Source organism: Dreissena polymorpha, chromosome 5 (assembly GCF_020536995.1).
Source record: "Dreissena polymorpha isolate Duluth1 chromosome 5, UMN_Dpol_1.0, whole genome shotgun sequence".
NCBI lineage: Eukaryota > Metazoa > Mollusca > Bivalvia > Myida > Dreissenidae > Dreissena > Dreissena polymorpha.
The window spans coordinates 23,655,904-23,675,833 of record NC_068359.1 but is presented as its reverse complement, the minus strand read 5'-3'; the positions used below and the strand labels follow the sequence as shown (position 1 = coordinate 23,675,833).

The 19,930-nt window shown below is 36.7% G+C and overlaps 1 protein-coding gene across 1 annotated transcript in view; it reads right to left on the bottom strand.

The window, feature by feature from the left end:
• Positions 1-668: 668 nt before the first annotated feature.
• The window catches only part of LOC127880884 (A disintegrin and metalloproteinase with thrombospondin motifs 19-like), a 29,308-nt gene continuing 10,046 nt past the window's right edge, over positions 669-19,930 (bottom strand). Inside the window, exons 6-16 of the mRNA XM_052428360.1 lie at positions 17,942-17,979; positions 17,571-17,673; positions 15,661-15,813; positions 10,312-10,456; positions 9,740-9,862; positions 9,183-9,234; positions 8,364-8,572; positions 7,539-7,670; positions 5,488-5,539; positions 2,867-3,022; positions 669-878 (exon numbers count right to left, since the gene is read on the bottom strand). Coding sequence (XP_052284320.1) covers positions 763-878; positions 2,867-3,022; positions 5,488-5,539; positions 7,539-7,670; positions 8,364-8,572; positions 9,183-9,234; positions 9,740-9,862; positions 10,312-10,456; positions 15,661-15,813; positions 17,571-17,673; positions 17,942-17,979 — 1,279 coding nt within the window. The 3' untranslated portion in view covers positions 669-762. The remainder of the gene's footprint in view (positions 879-2,866; positions 3,023-5,487; positions 5,540-7,538; positions 7,671-8,363; positions 8,573-9,182; positions 9,235-9,739; positions 9,863-10,311; positions 10,457-15,660; positions 15,814-17,570; positions 17,674-17,941; positions 17,980-19,930) is intronic.

Genomic DNA, 19,930 nt, shown 5'->3' with positions numbered 1-19,930 from the left:
AAAATGAATTGCGTGTTAAATTATGCAATAGCGAACATCTTCAGTGCCTTCAGCGCTTTAATTGGGGACTACAGATAGCAATATGCAGTAAGTGATATTTTGTTATCTCATAATTGTCAGTTTTATGAGAGAAATAATTTTCCTTATCGATAGTATTCCTAATATTTTATCAGTAAATTGTTGATATCTTAATAAGATTAGACTGTTTGGTAAAAGGCAGGAAAACCACACATAATGTTATATGTTAATTTATTGATTGTATAAGTGTGATCTGTATGAATGTACAATTATGTATTCATGAGATATTGTTTGTATCATGACCTATACATCCTTTGTTAAATCATGTATTTTATATAATGCATGCGTCTGATTGAATGTTGTATTATGTCTAGGTAACTTTGTTATTTGCAGATAACCGTCTTAACGTCTTCGAGTCTTAACTTTTTAACATCTTCGTCGTCTGTACGTCATTTAACATATGTTGGCGTCAATCAATAAAGTGAAGAATGATATTATACAAGACGCGTGTGTTGTGTTATCTTCTAAGCCCCAAAAGGGTTCGCGTAAGGAGTTGTGTCTCTATACTCCGTGGCACAGATGTTGCATAATTTTAAGTTACTGCGAAAGGAACTTGACAATTATCGCATAGGAAGAGTTACTGCGTAACCTCAGTTTTTTCCTACACATGCCATGTGTTAAAAGTGTTTAATGTTGGACCATTTTTAACACACATAAAACGAGCTTTACATGATCCACTATTGATCAACCAACGATGGTGACGTCATGACACGTCTGACAACATTGAGCCCTGGTCGTAACGTCATATCCGGTACAGGCGTTTTTATGGCAATCGCTCTTTCTGTCCCCGTATTCACATCCTTTAACAAAAAAATCCAGAAATTTAAATACAAATTCATGTAAAAAACAAACGACAAGAATAAGAAATGTTTATCGGCTACAACAGTCTAAAACACGACAAGAACAATAAATGTTTGTCGGCTAAAACAGTCTCGTACCTTAATCGATTTTTTTATAATTTAAACCGTTATTTTTATTTGTAAGCCCAGTTGGCCTTTAAAGTCATTTTTCTATTTCTGTACAGAGATGACATTTAAGCAATAGTTAAGTTCTGCGACGCTAGTTATTACTTTGTGCTGTTTGGGAATAAGTGAATCAGCGGGTTTAGTCAAATTTGTGTTAGAAAATGTACAGTGTTTATGATAAGCCAAAGGTCATTGTTTTCATCAACTTGACCATAATAAGTGGATTGAGTCTTTATTGATCTTTATTGAAATAAGTGTCCTGTATATGAACTTTAAATTACGATAACTTGGCGTAATGCGTGTGCGTAAAGTGTGTGCTAGATTAACCTGTTCTGTCCACATCGGCTAAGCAGGGGCTACGATTTGCGCTTTAACTGTATTTTCAGTTAGAAGGGACTTACTCTAAACGAAAAATTTCATAACAGCGTAAAGTGAAGGCACTTGTTAGACTGTGCGGACTGCACAGGCTTATCTAATACGACACTTTCCGCTAATGCATCAAAGCCAAGTTTTCACAGACGCTGAAATAAACGCGTTTAAAGGCATTTTGCATGTTACAAAACTACAACAAAAGTCTCACAAGATGCAGTATGGAAAAGGAACAAGTATTATGTAAGCAAGATTAAACAACTACTTACATTAAAGTATTAAAACCTTATTGAATTTATCATTTTCTTTAAAAGAACTCATTCAGAACAATGTTATAGTCAGTTTTAGTGTGTGCATTTTGCGGCAATCGTATACTGTACAACATGCATCATACACAGGCCTAAAGGTGACTTGTCAAGCTTTTTATAGTTAGAAATCCAACTAACCATGAACTTTATGTAACATTTCCTGCATAGACCATGTGAAAATAAACAAAACTAGTGTTCCTATACATTTAACTGTGTGTAGTTATGTTTTTATATAATATTGTCATAAACATTTTGTATAGTAAGGGATATATAAAGTTAAACTTCTGTATTACAACTTATCTTGACGTTTAGTTGTGTAGTTATGCTTATTTAAAAGCACATGGGGATTTTTTATTCATGAAAACTTGTAGCTGAATAGCACGGCAAGTCACATTTTTTATTTTTCTTATCACGGGATTTAACTCGTACACGCGTTGAGAATGTGAACATGTTTAATTAGACTTAGTTGCCCCCCATAAATAAAGAATGACAACTACACTGGTGCTCCACTATCGCTGTAAATAACTTCACGCAATAATTGTAATCCGGATCTCTAGAATTTTGATGGGCAAAAACAACACAGTTCAGTCGTAAGTGTTCGTTGATGTCGTTAAAATGCTCTAAATCGCCCACAAACATGATCGATCTCAAAAAAGTGTACTGTCCCTAAATTCCAACACAATATTCTGTATTGTGTGAAACAACACAGCAAGTAGTTCCAAAACTGCACATTTCAATTACTCAATAGTATTTGACAAATAATGCAAGAATTGAAATAAGTTTTGCATGTACGTTATGTATCTGCCTATAACCAAGTCAATGGCATTCTGATATATAAAATACATGTATGTTAATAAACGTGATCAAAAGCGTTAATTGACAGATCATTTCCCCGACGAATGGCCGTTTAACAGCCACTAGCCATAAGGCTTGATTCCTATGTCGTCCGGTAAGCGCACTGGCTGGTACAAGCGCTCCTCACCTAGGCGACCCGATTTCAATCCCCGCTCCCAACAAATTAGAGTTTAATTAGGTCGGTGGTCATACTCGACAGGTTGGGTTTCATTGGGTTACTCACTAAAAAATTTAATATCTTCAAATAAAATCTAAAAAGCCAATACTTTTAAGCAGGACATATAATACTACCTGTCATGTGTGTTCGAATAGACCCACATGTGTAGCAGCAGGCCTTGGCCACGAAGTCGTCATAGCAACGGGCATTGTTCTCGTGCCTTCTGACGTTATGGCACGTGAGGTTCGTGTTGCCAACGACGCCCTTCTGGTCTCCCCATGGGCAGCCGTCTGAAGAGGGAGGCAGCTTAAATATTTTACGATAGACCTTCCGTATGCAAAGTCAATTCTCTAATGGAATATGTTTACTCATATGTTTTTTTAAGAATGCAAACAGTATAAAATATGCACTAGATATAAGACTATCTGTTACGTAACCGACTAATACATATGTATGTGGCGTAGTCTGTACACTGTATTTGAATCAATGTTTGCATATTTTCTGTTGATAACGATACCTGAACAATTGGGCCACTGATTTAATAACATTATTTTCTAGCTTATGTTATTTGCACTGATCTCGAATAAAACGCTTGTATTGTCTTGCCTTTAAACGTTCAAACTCAGAAAGGATGTGAAAAAAGCTATATGCAACGAGCAATAAGCCGGAACGGCCTGTGAGTCACTCCCAATCTGTTCCGGTTTTATATTGTTTGCTGCTCAGCGGTATCTTAGGGTTAGAAATGAAAGTCTTTATAACTTGGATCTAATTAAAATGGTCGATAATTTAATTTAATTTTCTAATGAACTTTAAATGGGTCAAAATGCGTGTCCTAGCAGTTAATGGTTAAAACTTGTATAGACTTCCGGTGTCTTTTTTTAACCCAACAAAAGGCGTTGGTTCGTAAAACTCGGACCGCGTTGAAAATGTTTTTGACAGGTTTAAATATCAACTTCGCTTATTTTGTCTTTGAAAAGCATTATAAACATTCTCTGTTTTCTTTTTTTTTTATTTGGGCTTGGGGGACAAAAATATTGAAATGAATGCGAATTGTATTGTGGAAATGAAAATCAAATTGTATCTTGCAAAAATTAAATGAAGCATAGTTCAGAAAAATCAGAAATTAGTTTTCGAGTCTTCGTAGGTTACATTACACTTTCAAATCTAAGATATCCACGATTTCTAATAGCTTTGTATTGGTTGGAGCCAGTATATGTATCTTTTTATGTATTTTGCTTCCAATAAGTTGTTTCCGAAATATAGAAACAGTGAATTTTCAGATGTCTTCGATCCTTTAATTTTAAACTAGACATGTCAATGCGCGGCAGTATTTCAGCATGAATTACATAACACTGAGCTGTGGTCGTCTTTCTAACATTTAGATGAAAACGCTTTCCTTTAGTCACGCGTAGACGTAAGTTTTTCGTTATCGGGTACGACTTCAGTTTTACGTTACCTGGTACGACGTTAGTTTTACGTTACTTGGAACGACGTCAGTTTTACGTTACCTGGTACGATGTCAGTTTTACGTTACCTGGTAAGGCTTATGTTATATTTGACCTGGTACGACCGCAATTTTACGTTACCTGGTACGTCAGTCTTACGTTACCTGGTACATTGTCAGTTTTACGTTACCTGGTACGACGTCAGTTATACGTTACCTGGTACGACGTCAGTTTTACGTTACCTGGTACCATATCAGTTTTACGTTACCTGGTATGGCTTCTGTTATATTTATCCTGGTACGACCGCAGTTTTACGTTACCTGGTACGATTTCAATTTTACGTTACCTGATACGAGTCACTTTTACGTTACCTGGTACGACGTCAGTTTTACGTTACCTGGTACGATGTCAGTTTTACGTTTCCTGGTACGACTTCTGTTATATTTTACCTGGTACGACCGTAGTTTTATGTTACCTGGTACGACGTCAGTTTAACGTTACCTGGTACGAATTCAGTTTTACGTTACCTGGTACGACGTAAGTTTAACGTGACCTGGTACCTTGTGCGACTTCTGTTTTATAATACCTGATACGACCGCAGTTTTACGTTACCTGGTACGAATTCAGTTTTACGTTACCTAGTACGACGTCAGTTTTACGTTACCTGGTACGAATTAAGTTTTACGTTACCTTGTACGACGTCAGTTTTACGTTTCTTGGTACGATGTCAGTTTTACGTTACCTGGTACGGCTTCCGTTATATTTTACCTGGTACGACCGCAGTTTTACGTTACCTGGTACGACGTCAAATTTGCGGTTCCTGGTACGACGTAAGTTTGACGTTATCGGTACGAATTCAGTTTTACGTTACCTTATACGACGTCAGTTTTAAGTTTCTTGGTACGATGCCAGTTTTACGTTACCTGGTACGGCTTCCGTTATATTTTACCTGGTACGACCGCAGTTTTACGTTACTTGGTACGACGTCAAATTTGCGGTTCCTGGTACGACGTAAGTTTGACGTTACCGGTACGAATTCAGTTTTACCTTACCCGGTGCGACGTCAGTTTTACGTTACCTGGTACGACGTCAGTTTTACGTTACCTGGTACGATGTCAGTTTTACGTTTCCTGGTACGACTTCTGTTATATTTTATCTGGTACGACCGTAGTTTTATGTTACCTGGTACGACGTCAGTTTAACGTTACCTGGTACGAATTCAGTTTTACGTTACCTGGTACGACGTAAGTTTAACGTGACCTGGTACAAGTCAATTTTACGTTACCTGATACACGTCCATTTTACGTTACCTGGTACGCCGGGCGCAAAGAGATCAGCGACACACGTCCCGTTGACGCACCACTAAAAAACGCATGTTAAGAAGAAAATTTATATGACAATTATTATATTGATAAAGACATATTTATAAATGAATAAAAATCATTTATTGGTAATGCTGTCGTCATGCACAAATATTGTTTGAACACGTGTTTTTCATTAATATTGTCAACTGTTGTACGATGTTTTCATTGTCGTGTGTGTGCTTGTGGATTTTTAAGCTTATTAGGCCCTCCAGCATAAGGCTGTATTATATATAGACCCTGAGAGTGTCCCAGCACCCTTGCATAATTTACCGGGAACGCGGATTGAGCCCAGGTCGCCAAGATGAAAGATGAATATACCAACCGCTCAGCTAACCGGACAGCCATTTGTACTTTTGTACTTTAAATTGACCATTAATTGTTAATCTGAATTCGAATGGTCAAAAAAATTGCGGATTTTCCAAAATAAAATAAACACTTGAAACTTAAAAAAACGTGTTGATTTTCACTTGCATTTTACTGGTTGTTACGGACATAAGTTATGTTGGTCTAGTATCTCCGAACCAATGTGGCGAAACGGGTAATCACTCTCGATAACTGCTCGATATGAAACTGGATGACTCCACCCTGATATATTAACTTTACAATATTTCTTGTAAAAATGCTGGGACTAGGGTAAAATGTGAGTCTCGTTCCGGGAAAACCGGCCTTACTGCATGTGAGTCAAGTGACGTCCCAGATAAGGACTGGTGCAGTCAAGTCCGTTCAAACTTATCAACGACGAATCTTTCCTCTTAAATTTCATTGTTCGTTTAAAGAAAAGGTTTTTGGTAATAGCGTAAATCACGTTTATGCGGAAATTTTTGCAAGTGAATTTGAACGGAAATATCGCTTCAATCTGTATAAATGTCAAGTGTATGTTGTTACTTATTTAAGACATAATATTTTTATTTCGAGCACGTGTGTATATTTATAGTTTAATCGTAGGAAATCACAAATGTTATCGTTTTTGCAAGACAATCGTTAGACATGTGTACGTTTTTAAACAACATTTATTGAAATATATGAAGTAACTTTCTTCTTTAAAAAAGTATTCAGTGGTTATATTAAATAGTTCTAAATTTGTTTATACTTAACACAATTGGGATGACGTGATTTTTAGCAAATAACTACAACATGGTTTTTTATATGCACATTTGATATCGATTTCTTTTCAATAACTAACAGTAGTCATAATACTAATAATCAATTTTAATATTTATCCGAGCAAATTACTTACTAAAACTATAAAATCTATTAGCCACTCTGTGGGAAAATGGAGTTTAAGGCGTGTGCGTAAAGTGTCGTCCCAGAATAGTATATGCAGTCCACACAATCAATCAGGGATGACACGTTTCGCTTTAATTGTATTTTATCAAGTAAGTCTCCCTTAGGAGAAAATCCAAATTATGCGGAGATTGACGCCCTTCATAAGCCTGTGCGACCCATACAGACGTTAAAAATACATCTGTTTAAGAACATTTTACGTAAATGTTTAAAATAGTTAAATTTGGAAGACTTCTGTAATGGAACACCATAAATGGAAGTAGGCAGTAACTCATGTATCATAGTAAATAGTTGGTCCCACCTACTTAACCTATTGTCTTATATATTAGTGGAAAAACAACATATTTAAGCGTATTATTAATATACGAGTTTTATTGTAAGGCATGATGTGTGATCGTCTGCTTTCGCTGTAAAGCAGAAGACAGGGTTGTCTGGTTGGATGCCTCGCTCTGGTAAAATGGGGCTTAATGCATTTGTGGAAAGCGTCGTCCAAGATAAGCCTATGCAGTCAACGCAGGCTAACGTAATCATGGACGACATTTTTCTTTTGGACGGGATTTTTGTTAAGAAGGGACTTCCAATAATCAAAAAATTCCATTAAAGCGGAAAGTTTCTTCCGTGAAAAGCCTTTCCGGACTACACAGGCCTATCTAGGACGACAATGTACGCATGTGCATTTAGCTCCATTTTCCAAAGCGAGGCTCACTAGTTACCCTGTGGTAACCGCATGATGTGTGATCGTCTGCTTTCGCGCTCAAGCAGAAGACAGGGTTGTCTGGATTCACGCACTCCAGATCTCCGCAGACAACATCTGCGTACGTTTTGTTGATGTAAGCGGTCCCGCCCTATAAATAAATGTACGTTTTCATGACTATTGTATTTACTTTTTTCAAATTTTAGTAATGTTATCATTAATAGTTTATATTGTTAGTCCATTGCTTTTGACAGAAGATTTACGATTAATAGCAATACGCATTCTGTTTTACTGACAAATCTATTTAATAGAACGCAACAATAACATGGCTAATTATGATTATATGGTGAAGTAATTTCTTGTGATCCCTAGTGAATGCCTTCAAATGAATCTGGCCAAAATGACAATGTTATCAAGCGGAATGATATATGCATATTCTCAATTTATTTTCACCATACGCTATATATATTTCTACGTATAGAATTAAATCATGAGCGAGTGTCTAGTGGCAATTTATAAAGCATTTATATAATGTTTGATAGAATAAAAAGTACAATTTTGTCATAACAACTTGGCAAATCATGTCATGTCAGACTACAACCATCTTTACAGACCTCAAAAAACAAATTGTTTTTCAAAGAACCCGGGCAAATTCGACTCAAAGGCTACCGCCCATTAAGGCCTCATCCCATTCCACTTCGCGCTGTCTTAATTTCAATTTTGATATTTTCAGCATGGACATTGCGCCATATGTTTTCGATATTGTTGTATGTATTTGTCTACGGACATATGTGCTTATAGTGAAAACGCATTGAAATAACTTCATGGAAATAAGTGTGTTTACCCGGCACATGAAAGACTTCGGTCCGAATTTGCTCGCGCACTGTCCGTCAGCATCGGTCGGTGATGTCACTGGTTTGAGATAGTCCGCGCATGCGTGACAACACCTCTGACGAGAAAACCGTTTCTCGCACATTCCGCGATAGCTATGCTTGATTTCGTCGCATGTTCGGTTGTTTGTTAGCCCGCTGTAATCTCCTGCTAGGCAGCCGTCTGGAACATTGGCGAAATTAACCCATTTATGCCTAGTGGACTAACCGATCATTCTAAATTGGATCAATTTATTTCCAAAATTAGGAATGTCTAGTGTATTTATTTCTATATTTAGAATATTTCTTACAGAAATTCTTTAAGCAATAAGCGTAGACCCTGATGAGACGCCGCATCATGCGGTGTCTCATCTGGGTCTACGCTGTTTGCCAAGGCCTTTTTTCTAGATGCTAGGCATAAATGGGTTAAAGTGAAACTATTATTTCCTTCATGCATAGCCATAGATCTCAATATATGCAATAAAAAAGAAAACAGTTTGCCACGCTTTTTAACGATAATTAAACATATAAGTGTATTACTAACAAAGCGTTCAAAGACGCGGATATATTTAAAAGCCGGTATGGCCAATAGGTAGCGAGTTTTTATCCCAAATATCCAAACGTCGAATACCAGAAGTTAATATTCAGCTTTCTTTCTTGATTATATATTTATTTTAGAAAAATCTCAATGCCATATTTTTGTTAGTAAATATTTGGCGGCATATATCAAAAATACGAAAATCTGTGAAAGAGTCCCTTTGAACGCCGTTTTGCTTGTACTTATTTAAACGGACCTACAACCCCCACAACCGCGCTGCTGTTGATACATTGATCGTGCATACACCACTGAAACAGGAAACAACGGCACTTGTGTACATGATCATTCATGAACTTAAGCAAATTGTAAGTACATGTACTCGACCATTGAGTACGTGTTATTAGTTGTTTATGTTCATCAAGAGTAAGCACAGATGAAATTTGTCAATTGTTTATTGAGAAGTAAGCTAAAGAAGTACACTCTTAAAAGTGATCACCGTGATTAGCATTATCACCATCATCCTGATCATCATCATCAGCAGCAATATAATCATCAGCATCAACATAATAATTATAATAATATTCCTCATTATCATCATCATAATCCTAAAAGCCTTCATCATTTTAATACTCATCATAATTGTCGTCCTCGTAAACGCTGTTTACAATCTTCTTCACCATCATCATTATCGTTCTTACCATCACCATCATCATTATCGTTCGTACCAACGCCATCATCATTATTCACAACATCATGCACTCTATAGCTTTTAGACATTCATGTTAATTGCACTCTGCCATCTCGGTCACGTACCTTTCCCGCAGCACACGGCGTTCCGTCTCCCGCCCAGGCGCGGATGCACGTGCCGCTACTTCCGGGCAGGTAACACAGCAACGTCGTGCATGTGAACTCAGGGAAGATACCCCAGTAACCGCCCTATGACAGAAAGGCACCAGACCACTATTCAATAAACTTAGAACGCTTATATGATATGCATGTTATTCTAAAACCAGTGTTTAGTTAGGTGGGCTTTTTTTCTTTAAGTATGTTAACGAAACAACAGTTAGTTTAAAAAATATCACTTCAATAGCCATGTCCAATAGCATAAATAAAAAAAATGAATATGAAATATAATTTCTTTATATGAAAATGTTAATATAGAGAATATGTAGGAGTAGCATACAAGATAATACCAAAAAGAGTCTGATGAATTAGTTTCGGGCGGTATTGTGGGATTTTTTTTTACGCCTAAGGAATCATATATTTAATGGCACTTGAATCCCCTTATTATGTTAAGTGAATATGACATATTCACTCTACTATATTTCTAGTCTCCCATTGTAACGCCTTATCTCTCGCCTCTCTTTAATATATTAACTTCTCACCCTGCAAAAGTACGACTCCGGTCCCAGTTTACGACGACACTGCTCATCGTGGCTATAGATTTGCCCGTACCACTTTGACACATCTGACGTCACTTCCGGATCAACATGGCCGTTTTCGATAGTGAGAAGACAGTTGCTGTGGTTGCTGTAACAGAATTATCTTAGTAGCGGTAGCGACAACGGCGGCGGTGGCATTCGCAGTGGAAGTGGTAGTGGTGGCAATGGTAGTAGTAGTAGTAAAAGTAGCAGTAGTAGTAGTACAAGTAGTAGTAGTAGTAGTAGTAGTAGTAGTAGTAGTAGTAGTAGTAGTAGTAGTAGTAGTAGTAGTAGTAGAAGTAGTAGTAGTAGTAGTAGTAGTAGTAGTAGTAGTAGTAGTAGTAGTAGTAGTAGTAGTAGTAGTAGTAGTAGTAGTAGTAGTAGTAGTAGTAGCAGCAGCAGCAGCAGTAGTAGAAGTAGTAGTAGTAGTAGTAGTAGTAGTAGTAGTAGTAGTAGTAGTAGTAGTAGTAGTAGTAGTAGTAGTAGTAGTAGTTGGAGTAGCAGTAGCAGTAGTAGTAGTAGTAGTAGTAGTAGTAGTAGTAGTAGTAGTAGTAGTAGTAGAAGTAGTAGTAGTAGAAGCAGTAGCAGTGGTTGTAGTAGAAGTTGTAGCAGTGGTGATGGTGGTGTTGGTGGCGGTTAAATAGTAGAAGAAAAATTATTTCATTTAACAGTTTTAGAAGTAGTTGTTGTTTTAGTTGTTGAAATAGAGTAGCAGCAGAATGGTGGTCTTTGTATATATATGTTAATGAACTTCTTTTCACTGTTAAATTACTCACAATGTGGCCCTATGCTCTCTTGCACGCAAAGTGCTCTCTTGTTTACGGAGGAAACCCTTAATTTTGCTTCCGCAATGTGCTTATGAGATTGTCTTAGTAACAATATTAATCGGAAACGGCCATTAGTGTTTAAGAGTTCTTAATAAGTACTTAGCGCATCGGAAATCCTGTTCTATCACGTACCGGGGATGTAAGTGAATAAGTCGATCTTTAGACTAAGTGAACATCTCGAGAGAGACTGTGAACATCTCGAGAGAGACTGGCTCTTAGTTACTCATCTTGTTCTAGAGTTACAGCTTAAAGAACTTGAACTTTGCACGATTTTCATTTTTTTCTTTAAAGTTGATGAAGATGACGAAAAAACTTGAAAGCGAATAAATGATTTTCGTCGGATACTGGTAAATAAGAAAAATACAAGTATGGATGTTGTCATTGTTTCTTTTTCAAGTGCAAGACAGAAGCCAACTCGGGAGTCAACGTTATTTCATGTGTAAAGCCGCAGACTAGTTCGTGATAAAGGGTGGCTACGTTTTCCTTGACCCATTTATGCCTAGTTGACTTTCCCATCCTTCTAAATTGGATCAATTTATTTCCAAACTTAGGGAAGTCTAGTATATTTATTTCCATATTTAGAATATTTCTTACAGAAATTCCTTCAAGCAAACAGCGCAGACCCAGATGAGACGCCGCATCCTGACTCTAGGCATAAACGGGTTAAGCTTCAATGAGTAGTGCTTAATGCGAAATATCCATACTTTTTTTTAAATTAACCCGTGAAAGCAGCCATATTTACATTTTTAAACTATAATTGTGCCATGATCTATAACCGTATAGAAAATATTTCGTCGGCATTAACTTTCTCATCAGAAGGGTCAATCTATGCCTAACAGTTTTGGTCACAAATGCTTATTTTTCACTATAACTAAAAATAGATGTAACCGTATTCTTAAAATTGTCACCGCTGTAACATATTTGTACAGCGGTTTTAATATTTTACAGCGGTTTCAAATTAATACTGTTGGTATTTGTTTCTGCCCACTTTTACATTTTTTATTTTTAAATCATTTTTTGCGTTTCAAAATTATATTTGAAATTAACTGATTTTAGATTGTTATGTGTATGCTTTTTGTAAGAATCATGTTGAGATAAAGGGAAATAATTAAATTTAAAATGATCGCAGTAAATATTTGCCAAGAAGGCGGTTTGTATTGGTCAACGGGACTGTGCTCTTATTTGCGACTTTTGGTCGGACAAATGTAACCGCGGTTACAATGACTGCGATCACATCTTTTTTTAGCCGTAGTGCTCATATATAGTTTTGACCCAAAGGCTACGGCATATCAATCCGCCTTAAGTACTTCGCACTGTTAAGTGTTATTAAGTGTTATTAAGTGTTAAAGGCAGTAAAACACTGTACGTTAGTGATCAAACAATATTAAAGAACTATTTTTTTAACGCAAAACGCAATTAATATTTGGACATTGTTAAACATTAATTATTCGGTATATATATATTTACACTCTCAAATAATACCGTTTTTAAGCTTGTACCAACATATTTCATGTTTTATGAACACAGTTTGAAGAAAAGAAAACATTTATTTAAAGTCACAACAAATAAAGAAAACAACAAACACACATATTCAAATTCAATAAAATAATGATATTCTGAGTGTATGTACGGAACGAGATCAATGGTCTAGCTTCTTTTTGTTAAAATCAGCGAACAAGACGGCTCACGCGATATAATATTTGCGGGACAAAACACATTCACAAGTTGTTCGACTTTACTTTCTGTTGGATCTTTTTCAATGAACCTTATCTACTAGAAACATTTTCATTGAAGTTATCAAGAAATATCAATTAACTTATGAGAGTTATGTCGATTTGAATCTTTGTTTCAAAATTGTATGACTATGCCACTGTATTCACAGTGATAAACATCTCCGAGGTTGACTTCAGCACATCATAGCGGTCTGGGAAAACGGAGCTTAATACGTCTTCGTAATGCGCCGTCCCATATCAGCCTGTACATTTCGCACAGTGGATTTTGTTGAAAAGAGACTTCTCTTAAAATATAAAATTCATAAACTTGAAAGTGTGGTTCCTGTCACTGGCCTGTGTGGACCGCATAGTGATTTTTTTTTTGTTTTTTTATCAAATTCAATCTTCCGTTCTCCGAACCCGATTTTCATGGGATCGGACTCGAGTATGTAGAAGTGCAAATGTATTGAAATTCTCATACCAAACGCAAATGTTAGTTATGAATTGGTTACTTCTTATTAACACTTGCACTACCACTTGCCAAAGTTCAATAAGCATACATATTTTAATTAATGTAAGTGAAATTCTCATGAATCGTTATATCTTAAGCAGAACGGAAACGTGCTTTGTCACTCTCTTGGTGAACTGGTTCAACCAGTAATTAAACAGTACAATTAGACCTTAAACAGATGAAGAACCTAATTCAAACAATGCTCAAATGAACCGCCAGTTTCACTTATTCCGTTGGCAATGCGCTGGACGGACAATCCGAACTCGTGTGGAAAATTATTTCGACGGCAACCCACCCCACCACCCCTGATTTATACAGGACATTTTAACCGCGCATTCGTTTTAGATGTCTGATCAGTAGCAACCCGGTCATCTATTTAAGGTAGTGCACCTCTAATAGGCACATATCCAAATATAATCTAATTAATTATTTTCTTAATCAGCATCATTTCACTGAACTACATGCAAATTTGTAGGTAGGCTTTCCATGCTTTTAAAAAAAATATACCGATTTTTTCAAAACCACCCCCACGCTCGGCTTTTGTCCAGTTTATTTTCACCCCTGGGGTATATAAAAGTTCCATAATTCATTCAAATTTCCAAATATGGGCATGCAGTTGGTGTGTACAGATGCTGTAAAGGTGTTTAAAGTTTAAACAAGATGAAATAAGTATTCTTTTACAGACATTTATTTTTTACAATTTTTTATCTATGGAAGAGCACCATGAAATGTAAGTGATTTCAGCCAAGTAAAAATTGGGTCGGTTAAAAACAAAGTGTCATAAAATTCAAAATAGTATCATTTAAGTCATATTTTAAACTTAGTTTTTATAGAAACACTATATACAGCAAAAATACCAAGAACTAGACAGATTTACCGTTTACTTTTTGAAATAAAAATAAAAATGCAACATGCATGGTTCGTATTTTCAACAGTAAATCACCCAATTTCGCCATAACGTTGTTTTAATTTTAATAATTGAAAAATGTGCATAAAAATTGCAACATATTTAACAATAAATATAGCTTATATGCCATATTAAATCAAATTACGTTAGAAAATAAATAAAACGCGTCGCAAAAAAGTATACGTCGTCGGCAGGATTCGAACCTGCGCGGGAATATCCCAAAAGATTTCTAGTCTATCGCCTTAACCACTAGGCTACGGCACCTAATAGTAGGCTCTTCAACCTTCGAAGAAATCGCGGGAAATCATTAGAGGTGCACTACCTTAAAGTAAAGTAGGGTTTCGCGGTTTCATTAGATGTCATTATGACTCCTTATCAGAGTACGTGCATACACATGCGAAGGCATATTTGGGGCATTTCTGTTCAGATATCGGTCAGGCCATTTTTGCTAGACGCTGCTCATTTGTCAGTTATTGGCATAATTGTGCGCACTTTTTCTCATATAGGCTATGCTTGTCCGAGAGAAGTACTAAAAGATTAATTTTAGCACTGCGTTATTACATAACTACTGTTCAAACGACCTAACGATTAAAACAGAAATAACGATCAAACCAAATAAAAAACAAATCAAAAGTTGTGATCCGGACTTTGCTTGAGTTCGGAAAAACACGAATAATCTAGGTTTACAGCTTAGCTGACCCATATAAAATCCTGTACACATCACGTTTCAAATTAACCATAACTATCCGATTAAGGCTAAAATTGGAAGATAAAAAAGCATAATTTGTCGTACCGGAAAAACGTCCATGGCTAACCTTGTAATTGGTCGCCATGACGTCGTAGATATGGTGCATCCCTAGCGAACGGGAGGTCACGGGTTGGATCCCGACTGTGGGAGCTTTCTTTAGATCTCCCGTATAGACACAAAGTACTGGTTCTACCCATGAAACGGTCTCGACAACTTTTCAATTAGCCTTGTGCTTTCGATGAAATCTTGCAGAAATATATATATATATATAAATACGGGACTGGCCCGACCGTCCGGAATCGGGAGAGTTCCGGTATTCAGAGAGTCCGGTATTGGCAGAGTCTACTGTATATATATATATATACATTTGTGTGTGTCAACTAAAAACTAACCTGTTCAGCTCGTTGAGGTAGGTACGGATGTACTTAAAACTTACCTGTTTAGCTCGTTGAGGTAGTTACGGATGTACTTAAAACCTGTTCAGCTCGTTGAGGTAGGCACGGATGTACTTAAAACTAACCTGTTAAGCTCGTTGAGGTAGGTACGGATGTACTTAAAACTTACCTGTTCAGCTCGATGAGGTAGGTACGGATGTACTTAAAACTAACCTGTTCAGCTCGTTGAGGTAGGTACGGATGTACTCAATGGAGCAGTTGGAGAAGTACCACTTGTTGGGGGACGTTGTGTCGGTAAAGGCGGACATGAGGTAAGCGTCGTCGGCAGAGCACGTGTTGTTCCATCCGTCGTGTTGGCAACCGAGGCTGAATCATGACACGTGAACTCATTGTAATATAAGATGACGCGTGCACTCATTGTAACATGATGTGAAACGCGTATTCATTATGACATAAGATGACACGTGTAATGATTGTTACTTCATATATCACGTTTACATTGTGTAACATGTGATAACGCGTGTACTCATTGTAACATAAATGAAACGTGAAATCATTTAATCATACAAGGACACGTGAACTCATTGTAACATTAGCTTCGGGGTGCTCGAAACACCAAACCCAAGAGACAGACACGTACCAAATTATAGAACATGGACCTCGCTCTGTGCAAATGGGGATTAATACATGACCGTACAGTTTCCTTCAATATTAGCCTGTTCAGGCCGAACTTGTTTATCAGTGACGACACTTTCGGAATGTACGGTATTTTTTGTTTAAAGGAAGTCTCTTCTATCGAAAGTCCCGTTTATGTGGAGAGTGTCGTCACGGATTAGCCTGTGCGGACTACTCGGGCTAATCTGGGACTACACTTTTCGAACATGCTTTTATCACGGTATTCCCAGAACGAAGCTCGTGTTAATAATGCAATCTTTCCCATGTTATGTGAAGTCAAAACACTCATTTTTAGTTATGCATGTTTCATGTAGTAGTGTCAAAAAAGAATTAAAATTTGAAAACATCCTTTTGTAATAATCATGTTCACAAGGGCGGGGAACATGTCAAGTCACGGCTCTATGTACTTTATATTGAATGATGACCTGATAAAATGGCGTGGCGATGTAGAAATCGTTCAGAGCTCTTTCCCAATATAAGGAATATGGCCTTTATATCAATGAATATGGGCGTTTTAATTCCGATTTTCATAAAATTATTGGGGAAAGTGTAATCTATCTGTAGTGAAATCAAAATAGTTTTCGACCAATATTCTTAAAATCTAACGTTTCCAATACAACACAAATCCGTTAAAATATATATCTACGCAGAAGTCTTGGTATTCGAATATAGTGAAATAAAAACAATCAGCTGGACAATCTTGGAAGTATGTGGGAGGGGAATGGATTGATTATCAAGTGGTTAGCTGAAGTGGTATTGTCATGTATTAAGGTCACGTGTTGAGTGGGCGTGGTGAGGTCATGTTGCGAGGTACGTTTTATGTGGAGATGTCATATTAGGAGGTCACGTGGTGAGATTATGTGGCGAGTTTATATAGTGAGATTATGTGCTGACGTAATGTGGTAAGGCCATATGGTTATAATGTGATATTAAGATAGCGCCATAATGATTACGTCACGCTTTCTCAGCATGTTTAAGCAACATTAACCCATTTATGCCTAGCGTCTAGAAAAAGGCCTTGGCAAACAGCGTAGACCCTGATGAGACACCGCATGATGCGGCGTCTCATCAGGGTCTGCGCTGTTTGCTTAAAGGAATTTCTGTACGAAATATTCTAAATATATATATAAATATACTAGACATCCCTAATTTTGGAAATAAATTGATCCAATTTAGAAGGATGAGAGAGTCCACTAGGCATAAATGGGTTAAATGCTAGCATCCTAGATGTAAGACTAAGTAATACATTACTGCAGACGGTTAGTCATCGTCTCATAAGTGGGGCGAATGAAAAAAGTCCACTCAAATATTAAACACTTTAAACATCTATACATCGATGTAATGTATTTTATGTGGAAAAAAATAATTCAAAGAGTAATCTTAAACGCCAAACAACATTAATATATTTATATTGATTATTGACATTTTAAATAACTCATATTCGATACCTATGACCGATTTCGTGAGCGATTGTGGAAACGGAGTAGAATCCCCCATTGTGAACGATTGATAAGCCATTGGGCTTGCAAGCACTGGAGACGTCAGCAAATCCTGTGCAAACGTCCGATAAAGTGAACAACACATTGTGACATGAAAACTGTCAGATGTATAATCCTTAGTATTTAAATTAATATTGGTAGAAGGCTAATTGTTTCATATCGAAATGCTACGTAATTAAATATCTTCAGAAATCGTTTAATACATGAATTATCCATGCACATTTTAAAGATCAAATAAATCAACATCATTTACGTAAATTGTGGAAGTAAATATAGGAGACAACATACACACATTTCTATTAAGAAGGTAGAAAGCTTACCCGTTGGCTTAGATCCCTGGATACCCTTGAGTGTGTAGCTGAAATATTGTAATTAAAGTTGAACTATAGTTCTGGGAAAACTGGACTTAATGCATGTGCGCAAAGTGTCGTCCCAGATTGACCACTGCAGACCGCACAGGCGAATCATCAGGGGCGATACTTTCCGCTTTTCTGGAATTGTTCGTTTACAGGAAGTTTCTTCTAACCGAAAATCCAGTCTAGACGGAAAGCGTCGTCCCTGATAAGCCGGTGTGGACTGCGCATGCTAATCTGGGACGAAACTTGACGCACACGCATTTACCCCGTATTTTCAGAACTGGCTTATATAGATTATTACTGAGGTATTATGTATGTACCTCAAGCATTGCATGTCTAATCAAAGTATATGATATACATTATATCACTACTGAAGTATTGGGGGTAACGGAAGCACCTTAAATAAATCAAGTATTTAGATTATAACTGTACACATGAGTGTAACTTAAGGTCTTCGCAGTGAAGATTTTTTTAAATTGTTTTAAGTTGCTTTTTTGGTTTGTCATTTAAGTATGCTGTGCAAAAATGCAATAAAAATGTGCAACTGATGTGTTCAAGTGTACAACTAAAGTAGTCACTGTTCAACTGAACCCATTTATTCCTAGCGTCTAGAAAAAATGCCTTGGCAAACACAGCGTAGACCCAGATGAGACGCCGCATAATGCGACGTCTCATCAGGGTCTGCGCTGTTTGCTTAAAGGAATTTCTGTAAGAGATATTCTTAATATAGAAATAAATATACTAGACATCCCTAATTTTGGAAATAAATTGATCCAATTTTGAAGGATGGGAGAGTCCACTAGGCATAATGGGTTAAATATTGGGTCTGGACTTTAAGTAGTTTGTGCACAACTTGAATTTGATTTAGCAACTGCATTGGGTGTGCACCTGAAGTATTGAGTGTGCCTCTTAAAGGGATCTTTTCACGGTTCGGTAAATTGACAAAATTGAAAAAGTTGTTACAGATTCGCAAATTTTCGGTTTAGTTATGATATTTGTGAGGAAACAGTATTACCGAACATTTGCCATGGTCTAATATAGCCATTATATGCATCTTTTGACGATTTAAAAACCTAAAAATTATAAAGCGTTGCAACGCGAAACGATTGAATAATTTGGAGAGTTCTGTTGTTGTCGTTAAAATTTGTGAAACTACGAAGATTTAATGACAAACTTCAAAACATGCCAAAATCTGTGAAAAGGCCCCTTTAAGCTTCTAGCGGACAGCGAAAGTGTCGGGTAAACAACATAAATCTTGAGTGAACATTGTCGGGTAAACAACATAAATCTTGAGTGAACATTGAAGTGCTAGGTGCACAGCTGACTTCTGGAGTGTAGAACTATATTGTTAAGGAACACATGAATTATCTAGTGTAATACTTAAAGGGATCTTTTCACGGTTTGGTAAATTGACAAAATTGAAAAAAGTTGTTTCAGATTCGCAAATTTTCGTTTTAGTTATGATATTTGTGAGGAAACAGTAATACTGAACATTTACCATGGTCTAATAGAGCCATTATATGCATCTTTTGACGATTTTAAAACCTAAAAATTATAAAGCGTTGCAACGCGAAACGATTGAATAATTTGGAGAGTTCTGTTTTTGTCGTTAAATTTTGTGAAACTACGAAGATTGCTTATATAAGGTATAAAATACGTTCAGCATGTGTACTCGGCGGAATAGCTCAGTAGGCTGAAGCGTTTTTACTTCAGGACTCTGGCAGGACTCCAGGGGTCACTGGTTCGAAACCTGGTCCGGGCAATGTTCTTTTCCTTTTTTAAATTTTATTCTTGATTTTTTACTGGAGCTTTTACGATCCAATGTTTAAATTTATCGATATAAAGCATTTAATGAATAAGTTAAAAAATGCCAAAATCTGTGAAAAGGCCCCTTTAAATGAGTCCAAAATGAGGGTGATTATTATTATTATTTCTTATTATGTATTATTTCTT